The sequence below is a fragment of the Oncorhynchus mykiss genome, chromosome 27 (genome assembly GCF_057628025.1).
Source record: "Oncorhynchus mykiss isolate SJ-2025 chromosome 27, ASM5762802v1, whole genome shotgun sequence".
NCBI classification, from domain to species: domain Eukaryota; kingdom Metazoa; phylum Chordata; class Actinopteri; order Salmoniformes; family Salmonidae; genus Oncorhynchus; species Oncorhynchus mykiss.
The window spans coordinates 17827002-17854223 of record NC_143048.1 but is presented as its reverse complement, the minus strand read 5'-3'; the positions used below and the strand labels follow the sequence as shown (position 1 = coordinate 17854223).

The following is a 27222-nucleotide window of genomic DNA, read 5'->3' as shown; positions in this document are numbered from 1 at the left end:
AGTTCCAGCTGACAAAAATATCTAAAGATACTGAGGCAGCAGACTTTGTGAAAATTAATATTTGTGTCATTCTCAAAACCTTTGGCCATGACTGTACATAATGTTGCTCTCTTATGACCAAAAATAACTTCTGGAATTCAGAAAAGTGATTACTCACCGCAGAAACTTTTTCCTTTAATGAGTTCGATGAGAAGGATATCCTGCTTTCACTGGAACAGGCCCAGATCCACGCATTTTGCGTGAAGAAAAGACGCCGGAAAGGGGACACAGATCGGGCATCCTTCTAAAAATTCAGAGGCGAGCGAGTAAACTCCCAATGCCTTCCATTATTCTTGCTAACATTATTGATGACCTACTATTAAGATTATCCTACCAACGGGACATTAAAAACTGTAACATATTATGTTTCACCGAGACGTGGCTGAACGAAGATACGGACAACATAGAGCTGGCAGGATTTTCCATGCATCGGCAGAAAAGAGATGCATGGGGATGTGAATATTTTTGTCAATAACAGCTGGTGCACAATGTCTAATATCAAAGAAGTCTTGAGGTATTGCTCGCCTGAAGTAGACCACATTATCTACCAAGAGAGTTCTCATCTGTATTATTCGTAGCCGTCTATTTACCACCACAAAACGAAGCTGGCACTAAGACCACAATCAACCAACTCTATAAGGCCATAAGCAAAGTAGAAAATGCTCAGCCAGAAGTGGTGCTCCTAGGGGCCGGGGACTTTAATGCAGGCAAACTTAAATCAGTTTTACCCCATTTTTACCAGCATGTCACATGTGCAACCAGGGGGGAAAAAATCCTAGACCACCTTTACTCCACACACAGAGATGCATACAAAGTTCTCCCCCACCCTCCATTTGCCAAATCTGACCATAATTCTATCCTCCTGATTCCTGCTTGCAAGCAAAAACTAAAGCAGGAAGTACCAGTGACTCGCTCAATGCGGAAGTGGTCAGATGACGCGGATGCTACACTAGAGCACTGTTTTTCTAGCACAGACTGGAATATGCTCTGGGATTCATCCAATGGCATTGAGGAATACACCACCTCAGTCATCAGTTTCATCAATAAGTGCATCGATGACGTCTTCCCCACAGTGACTGTACGTACATATCCCAACCAGAAGCCATGGATTACAGGCAACATCCGCATCGAGCTAGAGGGAGACTAATTCCCTGATCTACCTCTACGCAGATGACACCATTCTGTATACTTCTGGCTCTTCTTTGGACACTGTGCTATCTAACCTCCAAACAAGCTTCAATGCCATACAACACTCCTTCTGTGGCCTCCAACTGCTCTTAAACACTAGTAAAACCAAATGCATGCTTTTCAACCTTTCGCTGCCCGCACCCGCCTTGCCCGACTAGCATCACCACCCTAGACGGTTCCGACCTAGAATATGTGGACAACTATAAATACCTAGGTGTCTGGCTAGACTGTAAACTCTACTTCCAGACTCATATTAAACATCTCCAATCCAAAATCAAATCTGGAATCGGCTTTCTATTTCGCAACAAAGCCTCCTTCACTCACGCCACCAAACTTACCCTAGTAAAACTGACTATCCTACCGATCCTCGACTTCAGCGATGTCATCTACAAAATAGCTTCTAATACTCTACTCAGCAAACTGGATGCAGTCTATCATAGTGCCATTCGTTTTGTTACCAAATCACCTATTATCACCCACCACTGCGACCTGTGTGCTCTAGTCGGCTGGCCCTCGCTACATATTCATCTCCAGACCCACTGGCTCCAGGTCATCTATAAGTCTATGCTAGGTAAAGCTCCACCTTATCTCAGTTCACGATAACAACACCGACCCGTAGCACACGTTCCAGCAGGTTTATCTCACTGATCATCCCTAAAGCCAACACCTCATTTGGTCGCCTTTCCTTCCAGTTCTCTGCTTCCAGTGACTGGAACGAATTGCAAAAATCGCTGAAGTTGGAGACTTTTATTTCCCTCACCAACTTTAAACATCAGCTATCTGAGCAGCTAACCGATCGCTGCAGCTGTACATAGTACATCTGTAAATAACCCACCCAATCTACCTACCTCATCCCCATACTGTTTTTATTTACTTTTCTGCTCTTTTGCACACCAGTATCTCTACTTGCACATCATCATCTGCTCATCTATCACTCCAGTGTTAATCTGCTAAATTGTAATTATTCGCTCCAATGGCCTATTTATTGCCAAACTCTTCATGCCTTTTGCACACACTGTATATTGACTTTCTTTTTTTTCTACTGTGTCATTAACTTGTTTATTGTGCTATTGGCTTGTTTATTGTTTATTCCATGTGTAACTCTGTGTTGTTGTCTGTGTCACACTGCTTTGCTTTATCTTGGCCAGGTCGCAGTTGTAAATGAGAACTTGTTCTCAACTAGCCTACCTGGTTAAATAAAGGTGAAATAAATCTTGAAAAAAAATTGCAATGGACACAGGAAATGGAGCATAAAGCTTCAACCATGACACAGGTAATACTGTTGAGGTTTTAAATGAGGAAATCATTCAACAACAGCCACGTGTATTAAGACAACATGGTGGTTCTAATCTGAAACTGGACAAACTGTTAAATACATGGACAGAGAAAGTGGTATTCCACACAGCAACAGTCATTGGAAGAGCAGGAAAAGCCAAAGGAGTTCTCTGAACCAGCTACATATTCTGGTACAACAGGTAAGCTCACTCAGCTGTGTCAACAAGGTGGGTGTGTACCCTTAAAGAATCCTTACCTGGAATGGTGCCAAAAGCACGTTTAGAGGTTTTGAGGAGCTGGCTGCTAAAGAACTCCCAAAAGACTCACCGACATGCGCCTCAGAGTCACTCAGATTGCTGCTGACAGTGAACAGCCAGAAAAAAATGGAACTTCATTCCATAGACATCAAATCTGCATTTTTGCAGGGAACAGAGCTGTCAAGGGACATTCACAGCTGACCTCCGCCTGAATCTAAGAGTGAAGGAACACTGTGGAAACTACAAAAGTGTGTGTATGGACTGGCAGATGCATCATTACTGGTACAACAAAGTCAAGGCAACAATGCTGAGTACAGGTGGAAAAATGTCACTAGTGGATCCTGCAGTCTTCTATTGGTTTGATCAAGACTGCAATGTGACTGGAGTACTTGCCTGTCATGTTGATGACTTCATCTGGGGTGGCTCACAGGCCTTTGCTACTGTGATTCCACTCCTCAAAGCTGTTTTCCAGGTCAGCCGTGAGGAGCATGATCGTTTTTGTTATGTTGGCATAGGGTTTATTACAGCTGACAGAACAATACTGAAGCAACAGGAAAGCTATATCAATAATCTTCAGCCCCATCCACCCAGATTCTTCAAGAGCCGTACAAAGCAATTCCCCGACCTGTGGAATTAAAGCTGATCAATTGAGGTCAAAGATGGGTAAAATTCTAAGGGTTGCTCGACAGAGTAGACATGATGTAATGTTTGATGGATGCAACTTGGCATCCAACACTAAACACCCCACTGTATAAACCATTCAAGAGACAAACAAAGTTGTTCGTAAACTGAAATCAACAAGTGACTAAAGTTTCAGCATGTTGGAAAATATGACTATCTTCAGTGATGCTTCCCTGAGGAACCTTACAGATGGAGGCACACAAGGTGGACATCTAATCATGTTAATGGATGAAAAAGGAAGATTCTCACCATCTGTTGGCAGTCAGAAAGGAACAGAAGGGTAGTCCGAAGCACACTTGCTTGAGAAACCCTTGCTCTTGTGGATGGAATTGACAATGCCATCTTTCTGGCAACTCTGTTTTCAGAGCTTACCACTGCTGAGGCAAAATGGCACATTCTACCTGTAGTTTGTGTCACTGACAGCAACTCCCTAGTTGATGCTGTCAAGTCCACCAAGTCTGTCACAGAGAAAATACTTCGTCTTGAGATTAGCAGCATTAAGGAACTTATTCAAGCACAGAGAATCCAGCGGATTCTGTGGTCGGCCACAAAGGAACAGCTGGCTGACTGTCTGACTAAAAAGGGAGCATCCGGTCTTGTGCTCCTAAAGGCACTCAGTAATGGAAAGTGGCATTTTAAGTAATACAAATAAAAACTTTGTCACACAACCCATTTGTAATGAGTAACTTAAATAATACTTGGGACATTTAATTATGTTGTTGATGTTTTATTTGTCTTTAAAGAAGAGTGGGAGATTGTTCAGTTCAGGTTTTAAGTATCCCTATATTTCTGTTTTTACCATGCTATCATTCTGTTATTAGTATGCCTGCACAGTAGTCTGACTGGAGATGGACCTGGCCTGAGTGTGATGGCAACTACAGTTACATGTACTTATGTTGGAGTTTACATATACTTATGTCTACATATACTTAGCTTGTAGTCATTAAAACTCGTTTTTCAACCACTCCACAAATGTCTTGTTAACAAACTATAGTTTTGGCAAGTCGGTTAGGACATCTACTTTGTGCATGACACAAGTCATTTTTCCAACAATTGTGTACAGACAGATTATTTCACTTATAATTCACTGCATCACAATTCCAGTTGGTCTGAGGTTTACATACACTAAGTTGATTGTGCCTTTAAACAGCTTGGAAAATTCCAGAAAAGGATGTCATGGCTTCAGAAGCTTCTGATAGGCTAATTGCATCATTTGAGTCAATTGGAGGTGTACCTGTGGATGTATTTCAAGGCCTACCTTCAAACTCATTGGGAAAATCAAAAGAAATCAGCCAAGACCTCCACAAGTCTGGTTCATCCTTGGAGGAGATGGAGGAGATGCGTTCTGTCTCCTAGAGATGAATGTACTTCGATGCGAAAAGTGCAAATTAATCCCAGAAAAACAGCAAAGGATCTTGTGAAGATGCTGGAGGAAACAGGTACAAAATAAAAAAGCTAATATTTAAATGTATGCTCAGCTATGCCTCGCAAGTAGAACAACAACTGATTTATTTTGTTTATGTAGCTCGAGTTTTGAAATATAATGTGATCTGAGAAGAACCATACTGGCAGGCCAAGCATAGCCAATATGCTGTGGTAATGAATTAGGCCTATTGCACAGATGTCATCCCTACAGACCTGTTTTTATTAGATTAATGATGCATAGGCTTACATTTTTTACTTCATGAGAGCGTAGATCTCGGCTTGCATTTTGACTCAGGTTGACTTCAGGGTCAGCTAGTTGTTTATTTTATTTTTTAAGTTGGAATCACACCAGGGAGGATCATGGGAGTTTATTTCTTCCTCTCTGTGCCGAGGTCCTGACCTCATCACCACACCTCTGCACTGACACACACACACACACACACACACACACACACACACACACACACACACCACTGAAATAACTGTTACAGCACCTCTCAACACCCATGGCCTGCTGTTTATTTGGCTTGTATTACCTTTCCCCCTGAAGACACACACACACGTGCACAGTCCATTTACTCGCCTTACATCTCTCCTCCCCTTGTTGATCCTACTACCTGCCCTGTGTAATAAAACGTGTAATCATGTAGTATAATAACATGTGTATAATAATGTGGTAATGCCTGTCTCCAACAGGAGTTGATTCCAGAGTTCTACTACCTGCCGGAGATGTTTGGTAATAGTAATGGTTACCACCTGGGCCAGAGGGAGGACGGCAAGATGGTGTGTGATGTAGAGCTGCCTCCCTGGGCCAACAAGCCTGAGGACTTTGTCAGGATCAACCGGATGGTGAGGAACTAAACACCTCTCCTCCTCTCCTTATCTCCCACCCTCTGCTCTGTTCCTTTCCTCTCCTGCTTTTGTCACCCTTGTCTCCTCCTCCGTCCTCTCATTTTGTACCACCCTTTCCTTTCCTCCTCTATCATCCCCTCCTCTTTCCTACCCCCCACCTCTCCCCTCTCCTCCTCCCTCTTCCCTCTCCCCCCCTCCTCCCCCTCACTCTGTATGTCTGTGTGCACTGCTCGATACTAACACAATCTGCAGCTGACCCCGTTGATGTCACTAAAGGACGGGGCCAGTAAGTGTCCCCTATAATGTTACCTAATGCTGGACTCATCAATCATCATTTAGCTGCGTGTGTGTTTGCGTGTGTGTGTGTGGCTGTGTGCTGTTTGTGTGTGTGTGTCAACCCAGTACAACCCTGTTCTCCCTGCAGGCCCCTTTTGAGCAACACACACACACTCACACACACACACACACACAGAGACACACAGAGACAGAACGTGAACTCTCTCTCCACCCTCTGCCAGCCTCTCAACCAGTCCAGCCTGGAGACACACAGCGTTTCACTTCTCATCACATTTCAAACCCACACATACAAACACACACACACTCGTACACACACACACACACTCACAATCACACACTATTATAGATATGAGATTATGGGGGGGGCGGGGGTTCTACAGTTCTACAATGTTATTGGGGGTAGGATGTGGGGTATGGGGTAGGAACACACTTGACCTTTTCAGCAGGAGTGACAGAGCTGGGGGGAGGGAGGTAGGAGTGGTGATGGGAAGGAGCTGGGGGGGGGGGGGGAGGGGGGGGGGGAGGAGGGGGGGGAGGAGGGGGAGATGGAGGGGTGGCACAGAGATGTGGAGGGGTGGCACAGAGAGGAGGGGGTGGTGGAGTGGTGGCACAGAGAGGTGGAGGGAGGTGGAGGGGTGGCACAGAGAGGAGGGGGAGGTGGAGGGGTGGCACAGAGAGGAGGGGGAGGTAGAGTGGTGGCACAGAGAGTAGGAGGGAGGTGGAGGGGTGGCACAGAGAGGTGGAGGGAGGTGGAGGGGTGGCACAGAGAGGTGGAGGGAGGTGGAGGGGTGGCACAGAGAGGAGGGGGTGGTGGAGTGGTGGCACAGAGAGGTGGAGGGAGGTGGAGGGGTGGCACAGAGAGGAGGGGGAGGTGGAGGGGTGGCACAGAGAGGAGGGGGAGGTAGAGTGGTGGCACAGAGAGTAGGAGGGAGGTGGAGGGGTGGCACAGAGAGGTGGAGGGAGGTGGAGGGGTGGCACAGAGAGGTGGAGGGAGGTGGAGGGGTGGCACAGAGAGGAGGGTGAGGTGGAGTGGTGGCACGAAGAGGTGGAGGGAGGTGGAGGGGTGGCACAGAGAGGTGGAGGGGTGGCACAGAGAGGAGGGGGAGGTAGAGTGGTGGCACAGAGAGGAGGGGGAGGTGGAGTGGTGGCACAGAGAGGTGGAGGGGTGGCACAGAGGAGGGGGAGGTAGAGTGGTGGCACAGAGAGGAGGGGGAGGTGGAGTGGTGGCACAGAGAGGTGGAGGGGTGGCACAGAGGAGGGGGAGGTAGTGGTGGCACAGAGAGGTGGAGGGAGGTGGAGGGGTGGCACAGAAGAGGGGGAGGTAGAGTGGTGGCACAGAGAGGTGGAGGGAGGTGGAGGGGTGGCACAGAGAGGAGGGGGAGGTAGAGTGGTGGCACAGAGAGGTGGAGGGGTGGCACAGAGAGGAGGGGGAGGTGGAGTGGTGGCACAGAGAGGTGGAGGGAGGTGGAGGGGTGGCACAGAGAGGAAGAGGGAGGTGGAGGGGTGGCACAGAGGTGGAGGGAGGTGGAGTGCTGGCACAGAGAGGTGGAGGGAGGTGGAGGGGTGGCACAGAGAGGAGGGGGAGGTAGAGTGGTGGCACAGAGAGGTGGAGGGGTGGCACAGAGAGGAGGGGGAGGTGGAGTGGTGGCACAGAGAGGTGGAGGGAGGTGGAGGGGTGGCACAGAGAGGAAGAGGGAGGTGGAGGGGTGGCACAGAGAGGTGGAGGGAGGTGGAGTGCTGGCACAGAGAGGTGGAGGGAGGTGGAGGGGTGGCACAGAGAGGAGGGGGAGGTGGACTGGTGGCACAGAGAGTAGGAGGGAGGTGGAGGTGTGGCACAGAGAGGTGGAGGGAGGTGGAGGGGTGGCACAGAGAGGAGGAGGGAGGTGGAGAGGTGGCACAGAGGTGGAGGGAGGTGGAGAGGTGGCACAGAGGTGGAGGGAGGTGGAGGGGTGGCACAGAGAGGTGGAGGGGTGGCACAGAGAGGTGGAGGGAGGTGGAGGGGTGGCACAGAGAGGAGGGGGAGGTGGACTGGTGGCACAGAGAGTAGGAGGGAGGTGGAGGGGTGGCACAGAGAGGTGGAGGGAGGTGGAGGGGTGGCACAGAGAGGAGGAGGGAGGTGGAGGGGTGGCACAGAGAGGAGGAGGGAGGTGGAGAGGTGGCACAGAGGTGGAGGGAGGTGGAGGGGTGGCACAGAGAGGTGGAGGGGTGGCACAGAGAGGTGGAGGGGTGGCACAGAGAGGAGGGGGAGGAGGAGTGGTGGTACAGAGAGGTGGAGGGAGGTGGAGGGGTGGCACAGAGAGGAGGGGGAGGTAGAGGGGTGGCACAGAGGTGGAGGGGTGGCACAGAGAGGAGGGGGAGGTGGAGTGGTGGCACAGAGAAGAGGGGGAGTTGGAGTGGTGGCACAGAGAGGTGGAGTGGTGGCACAGAGAGGTGGAGGGAGGTGGAGGGGTGGCACAGAGAGGAGGAGGGAGGTGGAGGGGTGGCACAGAGAGGAGGAGGGAGGTGGAGAGGTGGCACAGAGGTGGAGGGAGGTGGAGGGGTGGCACAGAGAGGTGGAGGGGTGGCACAGAGATGTGGAGGGGTGGCACAGAGAGGTGGAGGGAGGTGGAGGGTGCCACAGAGAGGAGGGGGTGGTGGAGTGGTGGCACAGAGAGATGGAGGGAGGTGGAGGGGTGGCACAGAGAGGAGGGGGAGGTGGAGGGGTGGCACAGAGAGGAGGGGGAGGTAGAGTGGTGGCACAGAGAGTAGGAGGGAGGTGGAGGGGTGGCACAGAGAGGTGGAGGGAGGTGGAGGGTGGCACAGAGAGGTGGAGGGCGGTGGAGGGGTGGCACAGAGAGGAGGGTGAGGTGGAGTGGTGGCACGAAGAGGTGGAGGGAGGTGGAGGGGTGGCACAGAGAGGTGGAGGGGTGGCACAGAGAGGAGGGGGAGGTAGAGTGGTGGCACAGAGAGGAGGGGGAGGTGGAGTGGTGGCACAGAGAGGTGGAGGGGTGGCACAGAGGAGGGGGAGGTAGAGTGGTGGCACAGAGAGGAGGGGGAGGTGGAGTGGTGGCACAGAGAGGTGGAGGGGTGGCACAGAGAGGTGGAGGGAGGTGGAGGGGTGGCACAGAAGAGGGGGAGGTAGAGTGGTGGCACAGAGAGGTGGAGGGAGGTGGAGGGGTGGCACAGAGAGGAGGGGGAGGTAGAGTGGTGGCACAGAGAGGTGGAGGGGTGGCACAGAGAGGAGGGGGAGGTGGAGTGGTGGCACAGAGAGGTGGAGGGAGGTGGAGGGGTGGCACAGAGAGGAAGAGGGAGGTGGAGGGGTGGCACAGAGGTGGAGGGAGGTGGAGTGCTGGCACAGAGAGGTGGAGGGAGGTGGAGGGGTGGCACAGAGAGGAGGGGGAGGTAGAGTGGTGGCACAGAGAGGTGGAGGGGTGGCACAGAGAGGAGGGGGAGGTGGAGTGGTGGCACAGAGAGGTGGAGGGAGGTGGAGGGGTGGCACAGAGAGGAAGAGGGAGGTGGAGGGGTGGCACAGAGGTGGAGGGAGGTGGAGTGCTGGCACAGAGAGGTGGAGGGAGGTGGAGGGGTGGCACAGAGAGGAAGGGGAGGTGGACTGGTGGCACAGAGAGTAGGAGGGAGGTGGAGGTGTGGCACAGAGAGGTGGAGGGAGGTGGAGGGGTGGCACAGAGAGGAGGAGGGAGGTGGAGAGGTGGCACAGAGGTGGAGGGAGGTGGAGAGGTGGCACAGAGGTGGAGGGAGGTGGAGGGGTGGCACAGAGAGGTGGAGGGGTGGCACAGAGAGGTGGAGGGAGGTGGAGGGGTGGCACAGAGAGGAGGGGGAGGTGGACTGGTGGCACAGAGAGTAGGAGGGAGGTGGAGGGGTGGCACAGAGAGGTGGAGGGAGGTGGAGGGGTGGCACAGAGAGGAGGAGGGAGGTGGAGGGGTGGCACAGAGAGGAGGAGGGAGGTGGAGAGGTGGTACAGAGGTGGAGGGAGGTGGAGGGGTGGCACAGAGAGGTGGAGGGGTGGCACAGAGAGGTGGAGGGGTGGCACAGAGAGGAGGGGGAGGAGGAGTGGTGGTACAGAGAGGTGGAGGGAGGTGGAGGGGTGGCACAGAGAGGAGGGGGAGGTAGAGGGGTGGCACAGAGGTGGAGGGGTGGCACAGAGAGGAGGGGGAGGTGGAGTGGTGGCACAGAGAAGAGGGGGAGTTGGAGTGGTGGCACAGAGAGGTGGAGTGGTGGCACAGAGAGGTGGAGGGAGGTGGAGGGGTGGCACAGAGAGGAGGAGGGAGGTGGAGGGGTGGCACAGAGAGGAGGAGGGAGGTGGAGAGGTGGCACAGAGGTGGAGGGAGGTGGAGGGGTGGCACAGAGAGGTGGAGGGGTGGCACAGAGAGGTGGAGGGGTGGCACAGAGAGGAGGGGGAGGAGGAGTGGTGGTACAGAGAGGTGGAGGGAGGTGGAGGGGTGGCACAGAGAGGAGGGGGAGGTAGAGGGGTGGCACAGAGGTGGAGGGGTGGCACAGAGAGGAGGGGGAGGTGGAGTGGTGGCACAGAGAAGAGGGGGAGTTGGAGTGGTGGCACAGAGAGGTGGAGTGGTGGCACAGAGAGGTGGAGGGGGAGGAGGAGTGGTGGTACAGAGAGGTGGAGGGAGGTGGAGGGGTGGCACAGAGTGGATGGGGAGGAGGAGTGGTGGTACAGAGAGGTGGAGGGAGATGGAGGGGTGGCACAGAGAGGAGGGGGAGGTAGAGTGGTGGCACAGAGAGGTGGAGGGAGGTGGAGGGGTGGCACAGAGAGGAGGGGGAGGTAGAGTGGTGGCACAGAGAGGTGGAGGGGTGGCACAGAGAGGAGGGGTAGGTAGAGTGGTGGCATAGAGAGGTGGAGGGAGGTGGAGGGGTGGCACAGCGAAGATGGGTAGGTAGAGTGGTGGCACAGAGAGATGGAGGGGTGGCAGAGAGGAGGGGAAGGTGGAGTGGTGGCACAGAGAGGAGGAGGGAGGTGGAGGGGTGGCACAGAGAGGAGGAGGGAGGTGGAGGGGTGGCACAGAGAGGTGGAGGGAGGTGGAGGGGTGGCACAGAGAGGAGGAGGGAGGTGGAGGGGTGGCACAAAGAGGAGGAGGGAGTTGGAGGGGTGGCACAGAGAAGAGGAGGGAGGTGGAGGGGTGGCACAGAGAGTGGAGGGAGGTGGAGGGGTGGCACAGAGAGGAGTGAGGTGGAGGGGTGGCACAGAGAGGAGGAGGGAGGTGGAGGGGTGGCACAGAGAGGAGGAGGGAGGTGGAGGGGTGGCACAGAGAGGAGGGGGAGGTGGAGTGGTGGCACAGAGGTGGGGAGGTGGAGTGGTGGCACAGAGGTGGGGAGGTGGAGTGGTGGCACAGAGGTGGGGAGGTGGAGTGGTGGCACAGAGGTGGGGAGGTGGAGGGGTGGCACAGAGAGGTGGAGAGGTGGCACAGAGAGGTGGAGAGGTGGCACAGAGAGGTGGAGGGGTGGCACAGAGTGGAAGGGGAGTGGTGGTACAGAGAGGTGGAGGGAGGTGGAGGGGTGGCACAGAGAGGAGGGGGAGGTAGAGTGGTGGCACAGAGAGGTAGAGGGAGGTGGAGGGGTGGCACAGAGAGGAGGGGGAGGTAGAGTGGTGGCACAGAGAGGTGGAGGGGTGGCAGAGAGGAGGGGAAGGTGGAGTGGTGGCACAGAGAGGAGGAGGGAGGTGGAGGGGTGGCACAGAGAGGAGGAGGGAGGTGGAGGGGTGGCACAGAGGTGGAGGGAGGTGGAGGGGTGGCACAGAGAGGAGGAGGGAGGTGGAGGGGGGCACAGAGAGGAGGAGGGAGGTGGAGGGGTGGCACAGAAAAGAGGAGGGAGGTGGAGGGGTGGCACAGAGATGAAGAGGGAGGTGGAGGGGTGGCACAGAGAGGTGGAGTGAGGTGGAGGGGTGGCACAGAGAGGAGGAGGGAGGTGGAGGGGTGGCACAGAGAGGAGGAGTGAGGTGGAGGGGTGGCACGGAGAGGAGGGGGAGGTGGAGGGATGGCACAGAGAGGAGGAGGGAGGTGGAGGGGTGGCACAGAGAGGAGGAGGGAGGTGGAGGGCCAGGCCTCGGCAAGTGGGAGGGGGGGGGGGTTGTTGCACAGTGTTTTTATCCTCTTATCTTGTAATATAGATATTAGCATACATGCAGAATCCTTGGATAGATACCTAGAGAATCATCATCTTCACTCTCCGTCACTGTCCTCACTCATCCTGCTCTCAGATCTCATTATGACATTCTTCATTTTTTGCTTCCCTCTTACGTTACCTTTTAGTCTCTCTCTCTTTCTCTCTCCTTCCCTCTCTCTCTCTCCTTCCCTCTCCTACCCTCCCTCCACCCCTCCTCCCTCCAGTTCCCATCTTTGCATGTGCCAGATTCAATCGTGGTGACATGCCCCATGGCTAGTTCAGCTCCCTCTGTGTTCAGCTCTGTCTGTGCGCTCTAGCTAGCTCCACTCTGTTGATAGAGGCTGTTATTGTCCCGTGGGAGGGAGAGTGTAAAGTCCTGCAGCATGTCTTTATGCGTATCTGCAGCTAGAGTTGTAGTGTGTGACCACTGGGTCGACAATAAGAACAATAATACTATAAGCACTATAAGTCTACCATAGTAATATAGCACAACAGTAACACTGTCTACCCTAGTGATATAACACAACAGTTACACTGTCTACCATAGTAATATAACACAACAGTAATGCTGTCTACCATAGTGATGTAACATAACTGTAACACTGTCTACCATAGATATGTAACACAACAGTAATGCTGTCTACCATAGTGATGTAACATAACTATAACACTGTTTACCATAGTGATGTAACACAACAGTAACACTGTCTACCATAGGGATGTAACACAACAGTAACACTGTCTACCACAGTGATGTAACACAACAGTTACACTGTCTACCATAGTGATGTAACACAACAGTAACACGGTCTACCATAGTGATGTAACACAACAGTAACACTGTCTACCATAGTGATGTAACACAACAGTAACACTGTCTACCATAGGGATGTAACACAACATTAACACTGTCTACCACAGTGATATAACACAACAGTTACACTGTCTACCATAGTGATGTAACACAACAGTAACACGGTCTACCATAGTGATGTAACACAACAGTAACTTTGTCTACCATAGTGATGTAACACAACAGTAATTTTGTCTACCATAGTGATATAACACAACAGTAATGCTGTCTACCACAGTGATGTAACACAACAGTTACACTGTCTACCATAGTGATGTAACACAACAGTAACACTGTCTACCATAGTGATGTAACACAACAGTAACTTTGTCTACCATAGTGATGTAACACAACAGTAACTTTGTCTACCCTAGTGATGTAACACAACAGTAACTTTGTCTACCATAGTGATATAACACAACAGTAATGCTGTCTACCATAGTGATGTAACATAACTGTAACACTGTCTACCATATTAATATAACACAACAGTAATGCTGTCTACCATAGTGATATAACACAACAGTTACACTTTCTACCATAGTGATATAACACAACAGTTACACTGTCTACCATAGTGATATAACACAACAGTAATGCTGTCTACCATAGTGATGTAACATAACTGTAACATTGTCTACCATAGTGATATAACACAACAGTAATGCTGTCTACCATAGTGATGTAACATAACTGTAACACTGTCTACCATAGTGATATAACACAACAGTTACACTGTCTACCATAGTGATATAACACAACAGTTACACTGTCTACCACAGTGATGTAACACAACAGTTACACTGTCTACCATAGTGATGTAACACAACAGTTACACTGTCTACCATAGTGATGTAACACAACAGTTACACTGTCTACCATAGTGATGTAACACAACAGTAACTTTGTCTACCATAGTGATGTAACACAACAGTAACTTTGTCTACCATAGTGATGTAACACAACAGTAACACTGTCTACCATAGTGATGTAACACAACAGTAACTTTGTCTACCCTAGTGATGTAACACAACAGTAACTTTGTCTACCATAGTGATGTAACACAACAGTAACTTTGTCTACCATAGTGATGTAACACAACAGTAACTTTGTCTACCATAGTGATGTAACACAACAGTAACTTTGTCTACCATAGTGATGTAACACAACAGTAACTTTGTCTACCATAGTGATATAACACAACAGTAATGCTGTCTACCATAGTGATGTAACACAACAGTAATGCTGTCTACCATAGTGATGTAACACAACAGTAACACTGTCTACCATAGTGATATAACACAACAGTAATGCTGTCTACCATAGTGATGTAACACAACAGTAACACTGTCTACCATAGTGATGTAACACAACAGTAACTTTGTCTACCATAGGGGCCAGTGTAAGATCACAGGAATACTGTAGTTATCTTTACTTTGATATCTAATCTAAAACACACTTAAGACTCCCATCAGAAATGCATGTTCCTCTCCGTACACACCAGTACACACACGCACGCAGACACACACACACACACACACACACACACACACACACACGCACACACACACGGCTTACAGTAAAGTGGATCTCCATTGGTATTGAACAGCTCCATGGGAAAGATGGCTAGTCATTGTTTTTAATAGACAGAGAAGAAACATGATACTTGGCTGATATCAGACTGGAGACATTAAACAGGCTCCCTGAGGCTCATCCTGTTTATTAGTTTTAGTCCCAAATAGCACCCTATTCTCTATATAGCTAGTGCACTACTTTTGATAAGAGCGTGGTTAAAAGTAGTGCACTATATAGGGAATAGGGTGCCATTTGGGATGGAGTTTTTATCACAGTCTGGAGAGAGAATAACTGCTATCAAAACTCAGGATTACATATTATCACTGAATGCTTTAGGTTCAATAGTAGTTTTCCTCTTTTACAACAACTAGTGCAGTGGGGTTTATGTGTTGAGCAGGGCAGTGATGTTGTCAGTTGTATGTACAGTAACATTGACTGTGTGTGTAGTGTAACTTGTGTTGGGTTGCGTGGTGTGTGTTATTGTTTCCGATGTGTGTATTGCTGTGTGTTTACTGTGTGTGTTTTTATGCTGCTGGCTGCCTTTATCCTCTACTCACCCTGCATGTGTTGTGTTGTGTGTGTTATGTGTACTGTGTGTTTACTGTGTGTGTTTTCATGCTACCGGGTGCCTTTCCCCTCTAACCCCGCTGCCTGTGTCTGTGTGTTCTGACAGGCCCTGGAAAGTGAGTTTGTGTCGTGTCAACTGCATCAGTGGGTTGACCTTATTTTTGGCTACAAGCAGCGTGGGCCTGAGGCGGTGCGCGCCCTCAATGTCTTTCACCAGCTGACCTACGAGGGTTCCGTCAGCCTGGACAGCATCACTGACCCCGCCCTCAGAGAGGTACACCATAACACGACACTGTCACCATGGACACCAAACACCCCCTCACCCCAACCATCCCATCTACCCAGCTCCAGCATAGATAGATACTGCAGCTTCTGTCTATCCAGGTTCAGCTCAGTTCATTTATTTGGTATTTCACTGGAATTTGTCTCGCATTAAAGATATCAAACCATAAACATTTATAGACAACATGATATAGATGACAACAACTGCATAAAACACATACAGAGTACACACAGATATGGGTTTACAGTATAGTTGTTGCAAATACATGATCAATACAGTACAAAGTTAAGGGTATTTTGATTTTCTATCTCTCATTCACTCCATTTACTATTGACATTATTCTATTTTGCCCCTATACTACTGCAGACCCGCACACTCACTCACTCACTCACTCACTCACTCACATTCACACCCAGGTCAATGAATGTTAGTCTGAAGTGTTGTTTGATATAAATTATCAAGGGGTCATCTTGTGAATAGACATGGGAGTGAATCCTCTCATTTACATTTAATTAATTGACTAGATCTGAGCTGTTCTCTGAGCAGGAGGAAGCTGTGAATAGCTTAATTGCAGAGAGAGAGAGGGGAGGAGGTCTCAGAGGGAGAGGGTGAGGAAGAGAGAGAGAGAAGTAGTGCGAGAGGGAGGTAGAGAGAGAGGGAGGTAGAGAGAGAGAGGGAGGTAGAGCGAGAGGGAGAGAAGAGAGAGCAAGAGAGAGGAGAGATAGAGAGGGGGGAGGGGGTAGAGAGTGAGTGATTTAGAGAGAGAGAGTGGAAGAGGTAGAGGAAGGGAGAGAAGAAGATAGAGATAGAGGGAGGTAGAGAGAGATAAGGCGAGGGAAGGGGAGGTTGAGGTAGAGAGAGAGGGAGGTAGAGAGAGATAAGGAGAGGGAAGGGGAGGTTGAGGTCGAGAGAGAGGGAGGTAGAGAGAGATAAGGAGAGGGAAGGGGAGGTTGAGGTAGAGAGAGAGGGAGGTAGAGAGAGATAAGGAGAGGGAAGGGGAGGTTGAGGTAGAGAGAGAGGGAGGTAGAGAGAGATAAGGAGAGGGAAGGGGAGGTTGAGGTAGAGAGAGAGATAAGGAGAGGGAAGGGGAGGTTGAGGTAGAGAGAGAGGGAGGTAGAGAGAGATAAGGAGAGGGAAGGGGAGGTTGAGGTAGAGAGAGAGGGAGGTAGAGAGAGATAAGGAGAGGGAAGGGGAGGTTGAGGTAGAGATAGAGGGAGGTAGAGAGAGATAAGGAGAGGGAAGGGGAGGTTGAGGTAGAGAGAGAGGGAGGTAGAGAGAGATAAGGAGAGGGAAGGGGAGGTTGAGGTAGAGAGAGAGGGAGGTAGAGCGGTCGAGAGGAGGAGGAGGAGGGGAGCTGAGACTACGGCAGTAGCAGCTGGCATGCAGCAGCAGTGTGGTGTTTTCAGTGTGATCTCCTCTCCCTGTGATATCCACCATCTGCCGTCTGCAAAACAACTCATTTATATCCCGTCACTTCCCGGGCCGCCTTTATCTATCAAGTGACCACTATGCAAATCACTCAGCTGCCTAATTACCAAGCAATATGGACAACGGCTTTGGTTTTCATTATTTCCTCTCAGGCTTTCTCAGACAATGGCAATTATTGGAGTCATCCGGCTGTGAGGTTTTGGAAGCTGTCTGTCTGTCTGCCACCCTGCGAGGCGATAGTGTTGGGATGGGAGCTGACCGTGTAGCTTCATACTGCCTAATGGTGGTGGCCAGTTGATGCTGTGTCCTTTCTAACATGGGTCTGTGTGTCTGTGTGTTGGAGGGAGGACATAGCTCAGCTAAATGCAACAGAGATGATAAATACTAATGAAGGTACGCCTGAATACCTCGATGCCTTCGTCAGATCCTCTTATTTTTACTCCATAGCAGGTGAATTCATTACTGTCTGTCATTAACTCAGAAACAGGAACCTAAGGTCAAGTCAGCAAAATAACAAGTGAGTCTGTGAGAGATGATATGTAGCGGAAGGAAGAAAGAGTTCAATGCTTCAGATAAGCACTACAGTTAGAGATAAACATCACATCTGCATCCCAAATGGCACTCTATTCCCTACACAGTGCAGTACTTTTGACCAGAGCCCTATGGGAAAAGGCTGCTTTTTGGCACGCACAACAAGTATCGATTTGCCTGATAATGGTGGAAGTAGTGGGATCCTGTGTATTGGTGGAAATAAGGTGACAGCCATGTGTGGAGCTGCTCCCGGTCAAAGGATCCCAACATGGTTTTCTTTTAGCTGACCCAGCCAGCCTGTCAGTTAGTCAGCCAGTCAGTCAGTCAGCCATTCTGAGTGGATGTGCTGATAGGCTCCAAAACATTCTGGGATGTGTTGATTGGCTCCAGAACATTTTAGGATGTGTTGATTAGCTTCAGGCAGATTCTGGTTCATACCTGTCTGGCAGGTGCAACCGCAGCGCTGACATTAACCGCTGCAATTATGGCATTAAAATGTCAAGGAATTAGAAAGTCAGATTGAAAGATAATCATTCATCTGACTAGGTGTCAGATTAGACTAGCTGATGGCTGCTGCTGTTACATGCGTTCGGGCTGTCCGGGCCGCCCTGGACGTGGTTGGCTAAGACAGGTGTCCGGGCCGTGGTTGGCTGAGGGCACAGTGACAGGTCTACTGGGCGCGCTGCTGGAACAGGAGTCCTACTGCAGCCTTGATGTCGATCCTGACAGCCTTCTCATATGGAAAACATGACAGCAGCCCCCTGATACAGACCCTGCTGTGTCACTCAGACACAAACAGACAAATTATTCATCAGTGAGGCTGTTCTCCTGCAGACAGCCAGTCACACAGCCTCCAGTTAGAAGGCCCATTACTGCCTATTGAAGGGACAAACAACATGGGGGGGATGTGTGCTAGCCCAATGAAGGTGTTCTCCTAATGACAGAAGCTTTGAAGCTGCTTTCATTAATGCTTACTGCAGTCACCTAGCCATAGTAGCAGCTCTGGCATGCTAGTGTTTAAATAGTTGACCTCAACTATAAGAAGATCCCTTGATAAGCTATACATAACTTAAAAGACACAGATTCCTGGTGATGGTAGCTGTGGTTGTGACAACATTGTTAGAGACAAGCCGGTGTACTTCTACATACGGTAGTTCACATGTCAACTCAGAGACGCTCATTCCCAGAGACCCTTCAGGCTAACTTCTGTCTGTGGTGAAAGGGTTACCTACAGCCAGTCCACACGGGCTCATCTCAAAGTCACTTACATTGTTCCAATGACAATGGGGAATGTTAACTTCATAACGTGTTAACGTCATAACCTCACAACAAGGTTTTAATAGTGTATGAAAGGATGGAATTCAAAATAATATATTTTGGCTTTGTGTGGGTGCGTGTAGTGCCTTGGTTAGTGTTTGTTCTTAAATGTTTCTTATAGATCCTTTAGAATTTAATTATGTGATAATTAAGAACTACATACAGTCATCACACTTCCAGAGCAAAAGTCTGATCTCAACTACACAGAAAAACACAATCTATTAGTATGACCCAACCGTGTTGATTTGGTGTGTGGAGAATTCATTCTATGTGGGTGTTATGGTGTTGATGAACAGGTGTTAGTTAGTTCCCACTTCCCAGGTACGATGAGTCAGTACCATACCACGTACTATACCTGTCTGTCTGTCTGTCCGTCTGTCCGTCTGTCCGTCTGTCTGTCTGTCTGTCTGTCTGTCTGTCTGTCTGTCTGTCTGTCTGTCTGTCTGTCTGTCTGTCTGTCTGTATGTCTGTCTTTCTGCCTGCCTGTCTGTCTGTCTGTATCTGTCTGCCTGCCTGCCTGTCTGTCTGCCTGCCTGCCTGCCTGTCTGTCTGTCTGTCTGTCTGTCTGTCTGTCTGTCTGTCTGTCTGTCTGTCTGTCTGTCTGTCTGTCTGTCTGTCTGTCTGTATGTCTGTCTGCCTGTCTGCCTGCCTGTCTGCCTATCTGCCTGCCTGTCTGCCTGCCTGTCTGTCTGTCTGTCTGTCTGTCTGTCTGTCTGTCTGTCTGTCTGTCTGTCTGTCTGTCTGTCTGTATCTGCATGTCTGTCTGTCTGTCTGTCTGTCTGTCTGTCTGTCTGTCTGTCTGCCTGTCTGCCTGTCTGCCTGTCTGCCTGCCTGCCTATCTGCCTGCCTGCCTATCTGTCTGCCTGCCTGTCTGTCTGTCTGTCTGTCTGTCTGTCTGTCTGTCTGTCTGTCTGTCTGTCTGTCTGTCTGCCTGTCTGTCTGTCTGTCTGTCTGTCTGTCTGTCTGTCTGTCTGTATCTGCATGTCTGTCTGTCTGTATCTGCATGTCTGTCTGTCTGTCTGTCTGTCTGTCTGTCTGTCTGTCTGTCTGTCTGTCTGTCTGTCTGTATCTGCATGTCTGTCTGTCTGTCTGTCTGTCTGTCTGTCTGTCTGTCTGTCTGTCTGTCTGTCTGTCTGTCTGTCTGTCTGTCTGTCTGTCTGTCGCTGCTGATATACCTGTTGTTGCTGGGAGCTATATCAGCAGATAGTTACACAATACGTGTCACTTATCAGCCAAAAGACAGCCAGGGCCTTAAAGCAGGCGGGTCGTAAATTAATGAACTGCCTGTTAAGTCTTCAGGATGGCTGTTTGAGATGCACGTGACTTGGTGACACACTGACCGCCAAGAGTATTAGAGCTATTAGCATGCTGTTGTGATGGTCGGGAGAAAACATGCTCTTCAGATCACCTTCAATCACTCTGCTCTCTTTCTTGCTCTCACTCTCTCTCTCCCTGCTCTTTTTCTCTCCCGTTCTCTCTGCGCTTTCTGCTCGCATTCTTTCTTTGCCTGTAGAAATAGAGCACCTTGTACACAGCCAAGGTTCTCCTGGAGAACCAAAAGAAGGAATTCTTCCGTACATATTTCTGGAATAGAATGAATGGTCAGAAGAAAGGCTGATGTTTTCCACATGGCCCTCTGGTTCTTTCAGATCTCTGGCTCAGATTTCATTATGTGAACAGACTGGTGACCCTCACCCCAGCCCTCACCTAAAATAGCTATAATGGGACTAGGTTATTACTTGACTGACTGCATAGTAAAGAGCCACTGACTGATAATGGTTGCCAAATGTGTTCGCCGCCCAACGACTCACGGGAAACATTCACTGGCATTCCACGATGTTCAACTGACCAGGGGTCCTCACCTATCTGGTGCTATGCATGATGGGAAGTGACCCAGGGATTATGGGTAGACGGTCCTGGCTAAGAATCACCTTCTACCCAGAACACACTGCTTCCACTGTGGCATGGGGTTGCCAATGGAAGCTGTAGATACTGAGTGGTGTGTACTGTCTAGTACTGTGTGTGATTTGTGTGTGCCTGCATGTGTGTGTGTGTTTGCTCTCTGCCTTTGTTCCAGGCACAATAACATGGATGTGGGGACTGCTGCAGTCCTAGCATCATGTCAATCCAGGTTAGCGTTAGTGTGGAGGGTCCCGGGATGGGGATGGGAATGGTTAACTGAAGCATGTTAATAGGGAAAGGGTTGTCTCTTCCATACTAACACTTGGATGACTCTGCAGGCTGAGGGGGGAGGAAAGGGGGGGGAAGGGGGAGGGGGAGCACCCAGGCGGATTGAGAGTGCACCCCTCTCCTCCCTCTACGACCACCCTTCTCGGAGGCATGGCTGAGTTGGGATTTGCTTGCATTGTCAAGTAACGCATTGACCCATCACTTTGATGAATATTGATAGTGACAGCAGGCCTCTCTCTTTTTCTCTCCTCTTCCACTCTTTCTCCTCTCTGTCTCCCCCTCTCTCTATTATTTCTCTCCTCCCCTCTCCTCCCCCTTTCTCTGTTTCTCTCTCTACCCTCTCCCTCCTTCCCTCTCTCCCTCTCTCCCTCTCTCTCTTCCCCGCCTTCCTGCTATCTCGCCCTGTCTGTCTCTCTCTCTCTCTCTCTCTCTCTCTCTCTCTCTCTCTCTCTCCCCCTTGCTCTCTCTATCCTCCCTCCCTCTCTCTCCCTCTCTCTCTCCCCGCCTTCCTGTTCGCTCTCCCTCTCTCGCCCCCCCCTCTCTCCCTCCCTCGCCTTCCTGCTCGTTCGCTCTCTCTCTCTCTCTCTCTCCCCCTTGCTCTCTCTATTCTCCCTCTCTCCTATGCCTATTTCCCTCCCTTTCCGTCTCTCCTCTCTCCTCAGGCAATGGAGAAGCAGATTCTGATTGTTGGACAGACTCCGTCTCAGTTGCTCATCGAGCCACATCCTCCTCGCAGCTCGGCCATGCACCTGGTGAGACACACGGCATGCTGGAAAAATTCTCTCCACTGCGTCTCTGTCTATCTGTGTGCGTGTGTATCCATGCAAGTGTGTCTGTGTATGTGTGTGTGCGCGTTTGTGCTTTCGTGTGTGTGTGTGTGTATGTGTTTGAATGTCTTTGTGGTTTGTGTGGCAGTCCCATCTCTCCATGGTGGGAGAGAGAATATTTTGCCAATAGGTTTCTCTATGCTCTCTTCTCTACCATGTCCTCCACTCCTGGTACCCACTCCCCATTTCAATTCCCCAGTCCCCATTGCTTCCAACATATTTCCAATGGCTCCATTGAATGAGGAGTTGATGTGTCTATTGTGTAGAGCAGAGGGAAGAGTGCCCCCTACTGACCCAGTTCTACCACAGCCGTCTGACGTGTTGTTGGTTTAGTCCTTTTTGCTATCCCCATACAGTCAACTAAACTGAGCGCCACATTTTTGTAGTGCAAATTAATTGTGCAAAAATGACCTACATTATTTAGCATTAGGAAAAGGTTGTCCCGACTTTGCTTGCAAGTGAAGATACATGCAAATGGATGGACAACCCTTGTCTCTGATGTTTCATGTACTATAAACAACAATTCCATCTCATGTTTCTAACCCCTGTCTGTCTCTGTATTTGTGTATGTGTGTCTGCCTATATGTCTGTATGTATGTCTGTCTGTCTGACTGACCATCAGACTGTCGGGGGCAACCTCTTCCCCCTTCTCTTCCTCTTCCTCCTCCCCCTCCTCTCCTGCTTTTCTGTGTCTGAAACCTGTTTAACCTCCACACTAATTACCTCTCTTCATTCTGTCCCCTTCTCTCTCCTCCTCCTCCTCCATCCCTCCATCCTCCATCCTCCACACTCCCTCTCTTCTACTCAATAGTGTTTCCTTCCCCAGAGTCCTCTGATGTTCAAGGACCAGATGCAGCAGGATGTGATCATGGTGTTGAAGTTCCCCTCCAACTCCCCGGTGACACACGTAGCAGCCAACACCCTGCCACACCTCTCTGTCCCTGCCGCTGTCACCGTCACCTGCAGCAGACTGTTCGCTGTCAACCGCTGGCACAACACTGTCGGTGAGGATACTACACACACACAGAGGCCAGAAAGCACAGACCAGAACACACATACCCTACCGTTCAAAGGTTTGGGGGTCACTTAGAAATGTCCTTGTTTTTGAAAGAGAAGCCCATTTTTTTGTCCATTAAAATAACATCAAATAGATCAGAAATGCAGTGTAGACATTGTTAATGTTGTAAATGACCTGTAATCGAACCCACAAGTGCTGATGCCCCAGATACTCAACTAGTCTAAAGAAGGCCCGTTTTATTGCTTCTTTAATTAGAACAACTGTTTTCAGCTGTGCTAACATAATTGCAAAAGGGTTTTCTAATGATCAATGAGCCTTTTAAAATGATCAACTTGGATTAGCTAATACATCGTGCCATTGGAACACAGGAGTGATGGTTGCTGATATTGGGCCTCTGTACCGTTTCCAGCTACAATAGTCATTTACAACATTAACAATGTCTACACTGTATTTCTGATCTATTTGATGTTATTTTAATGGACAAAAATGTTTGCTTTTCTTTCAAAAACAAGGACATTTCTAAGTGACCCCAAACACACACACACACACACACACACACACACACACACACACACACACACACACACACACACACACACACACACACACACTCACACACACACTCTCATAGGCCAGAACACACATGCTCTTGTAAAACTAATTGCGTGTTCCACCACATGTGCTACCTACCACAGCAGTGGCCCAGTAAAACCCCTCCATACAAACCAGGGCTAACCTACACAGCCTGGGTCTGTAGCAGCCTGGGTCTGTAGCAGCCTGGGTCTGTAGCAGCCTGGGTCTGTAACAGCCTGGGTCTGTAGCAGCCTGGGTCTGTAGCAGCCTGGGTCTGTAACAGCCTGGGTCTGTAGCAGCCTGGGTCTGTAACAGCCTGGGTCTGTAGCAGCCTGGGTCTGTAACAGCCTGGGTCTGTAACAGCCTGGGTCTGTAACAGCATGGGTCTGGAACAGCCTGGGTCTGGAACAGCCTGGGTCTGTAGAAGCTTGGGTCTGTAACAGGCTGGGTCTGTAGCAGCCTGGGTCTGTAACAGGCTGGGTCTGTAGCAGCCTGGGTCTGTAGCAGCCTGGGTCTGTAGCAGCCTGGGTCTGTAACAGCCTGGGTCTGGACAAACCATTTTAGGAGCCATAAGAGATAATTGTGTTACATAAACTTTGCACAGTGACAAGTCACGCCCCTGAGTGAGGTCAGAAAGCGTGTCAGCCTGATGGAACCGTCCTTTCGAACAAACTGGGTTAAGGATTAACATGTCAGACCAGAAAAACGTTGAGATGCAGCTGCACATTTAAAGTGGTCTGAACTTTGAATATCAACACGAGATAGAGATGATAAACTCACCTCTCGGACAATCACTGGTACGGCTGATTAGCTGTCCTAAGTAAATTATCTTCGAAAGCAAATTTAAGTGGGACCATTCTACTAACCTTTCTTTGCTCAAACCATCATATTACGTTACTCTCACCACCCCACTGGGAACCATCGACCCAGCTGGCTAGCCTATCTTCATAGAAGCATCTTCAGGAGTGAATGGAAGACAAATCAATTGTAGTTCTGTTCGGGACTACACGGCAAGTCACCAGATACCGGAAACTACAGAGAATAACAACAGTAGAAGACTTGTTGGAAAACCATTTTGGAACAATCAGAGCCTTACAAGCTTGCCACGTAAAGGCCCAACCCCCTTTCCAAGGCCGTGTCCACCGAGAGAGATCTGGCATTTCATGTAAATACATTCATGATTTCTTGCTCAAAGAGGGTGGCGGTTCATGTGCAAAGTATATGATTACTGTAAGTGAGAGTAGTTTCTAAATGTACCAAGGTTAAGTGTCTCTGCCCATCTTTGCCCCCCATCCCTCCATGTCTTTTATAACAAGCAGCCATATTGTTGTCATCCCGCTAGGGACCTGTTTTTAGTGTATAAAGTGTGTATGTTTATCCTGTGTTACCATTTAATTAGCTAGTAAATAATTAATTAAATCAACTTGTGTTATACTGAATAAGTAAGGCTCTGGTTTTTGCAGATGCAAGGAGGTTACGACTGTGCAGAATAATGATATGATACAAGGTTATGATGAATAAGTTGACTGTTTATAGACGTGATAGGTAAAGACCTTTAGAGTTTAATTCGGGAGATGGTAACTCTTTAAAGAACCACTCTCATGGTGCCCCAGATCCTAATGAGTTAATTGTTACACGATTCATTGAATAGGGTAACAATTAAACATATTTAGGTAAGTAGATAAATAACAGTCGTCAGGTTAATGTTAAAGTCAAGCCACGACAATATCTACCCACCCTGCTACACCCCTTGGTCAGGTAAAGAGCGACTGAGTGCTTCCACATGTTGGTCCTCAGGCATGTGTGAACAACATTATCCTCCAAAGCTCCAAAGAAAAAAACACACACACACGCACGCAGGTGCACACACACACACACACACACACACACACACACATTCACACGCACAAACACAAACACACACACACATGCACACTTCTCAGGGACCAAACTCACCTCAGAATCAAGGGTCACCTGAAAGCTTACTGGGAAATTAGGCTGCAACTGCACCAGATTCTCTTCACACTTCCACATCTGTCACCGGAGCGCGCACACACACACACACACACACACACACACACACACCGAGTTGAGGACCAGAGTGGAGCCTTACATTCTGTCGTTAAGGACCACAGCTGCAATGCCAATGTTCTTCTGTTGGAGAGAAGAAAAGGGTTCTGGGTTCCAACAATAATGAGCAGAATAATAAAGGCTTCATATTCCCAGCATGCTGCTGTGTTTCTGCCCTCCAGGGGATCATAGCTCTACTCAGCCTGACAGTCAGGAACTGAAATCAATAAGCTTCATGGAAACCTTCATGAACCTACCTCTAACCATGGAGCAGGTGTTCAGGGTGTGTGTATGTGTGTGCGTGCATACTTGTGTGTGTTCCTGCTTGTGTGACATACATGTGAAATGTGTGTGTGTGTTTCCAGGTTTGAGAGGAGCGCCAGGTTACTCCCTGGAACAGGCCCACCACCTGCCCATAGAGATGGACCCTCTGATTGGTGAGTGTAACCCTCAGGCCAGGCCAGGCCAGACCATTGTACTGAATACTAACTAAGTTATCCCTCTGATTGGTGAGTGTAACCCTCAGGCCAGGCCAGGCCAGACCATTGTACTGAATACTGACTAAGTTATCCCTCTGATTGGTGAGTGTAACCCTCAGGCCAGGCCAGACCAGACCATTGTACTGAATACTGACTAAGTTATCCCTCTGATTGGTGAGTGTAACCCTGAGGCCAGGCCAGACCATTGTACTGAATACTGACTAAGTTATCCCTCTGATTGGTGAGTGTAACCCTGAGGCCAGACCAGACCATTGAACTGAATACTAACTAAGTTATCCCTCTGATTGGTGAGTGTAACCCTGAGGCCAGACCAGACCATTGTACTGAATACTGACTAAGTTATCCCTCTGATTGGTGAGTGTAACCCTGAGGCCAGACCAGACCATTGAACTGAATACTAACTAAGTTATCCCTCTGTGTGGGTGTTTAGCCAACAACTCTGGGAGTAACAAGCGTCAGATCACAGACCTGGTGGATCAGAGCATCCAGATCAACACACACTGCTTCGTGGTTACCGCCGACAACCGCTACATCCTGGTCTGTGGCTTCTGGGACAAGAGTTTCAGAGTCTACTCCACCGAGACAGGTAATACTAACTACCATTAACTACCATTTTATGATTCATGGTACTACTCGCTACTATAGTACCACCATAATACTACTACTACTATACTACTGTAGTACTATACTACTACTATATTACACTGTACTACTTCCACACAGTAGGCCTAGACACAAAGGTTTAAATCATAATACTGTCTCTGTGTGGGTAAGCTGACCCAGATAATAGTACAGACCGTATAATACTACTACCTTATTACTACTGTACGTCTACAATACTTTATATTGCTCTCTCTGTCCTGCAGGTAAGCTGACCCAGATAGTGTTTGGCCACTGGGACGTGGTGACGTGTCTGGCCAGGTCAGAGAGCTACATCGGGGGAGACTGCTATATCGTGTCAGGGTCCAGAGACGCTACTCTGCTACTGTGGTACTGGAGCGGACGACACCACATCATAGGAGACAACCCCAACAACAGTAAGTCTGAACACACACTCACATGCACACACACACAAACCGACAGAGACAGACATACACAAACACACACACAGACACACACACAGTGTAACAGTTCCGTCCATGAGCTGAAGCCAGTAGTTGCACTCTGTTCAAGGGTAGAGAGAGGAAGCTCTTCATATCAGCTCAAATGAATTACAGCACTTCATCGTGGAGCTGTAGTTCATCAAGGTAGATTATTATATTAATAGAAGCATTCTTTGATCAGCAGTGAAAATTGTAGTTTCCACTCTTGTTATGGAATGATGGACAGAGACAGGGAGTGGGGCTGATTCCAGAATGAATCAGT

At 49.4% G+C, this 27222-nt stretch overlaps 1 protein-coding gene across 3 annotated transcripts in view; it reads left to right on the top strand.

Moving 5' to 3' along the window:
• Positions 1–27222, top strand: part of LOC110507646 (neurobeachin) — a 340890-nt gene that overhangs the window by 302513 nt on the left and 11155 nt on the right. For all 3 annotated transcript variants that reach the window (XM_036965229.2, XM_036965231.2, XM_090224708.1), the window contains 7 exons: positions 5562–5714; positions 15227–15394; positions 21532–21621; positions 22508–22700; positions 25723–25794; positions 26288–26443; positions 26724–26894. In XM_036965229.2, coding sequence (XP_036821124.2) covers positions 5562–5714; positions 15227–15394; positions 21532–21621; positions 22508–22700; positions 25723–25794; positions 26288–26443; positions 26724–26894 — 1003 coding nt within the window. The remainder of the gene's footprint in view (positions 1–5561; positions 5715–15226; positions 15395–21531; positions 21622–22507; positions 22701–25722; positions 25795–26287; positions 26444–26723; positions 26895–27222) is intronic.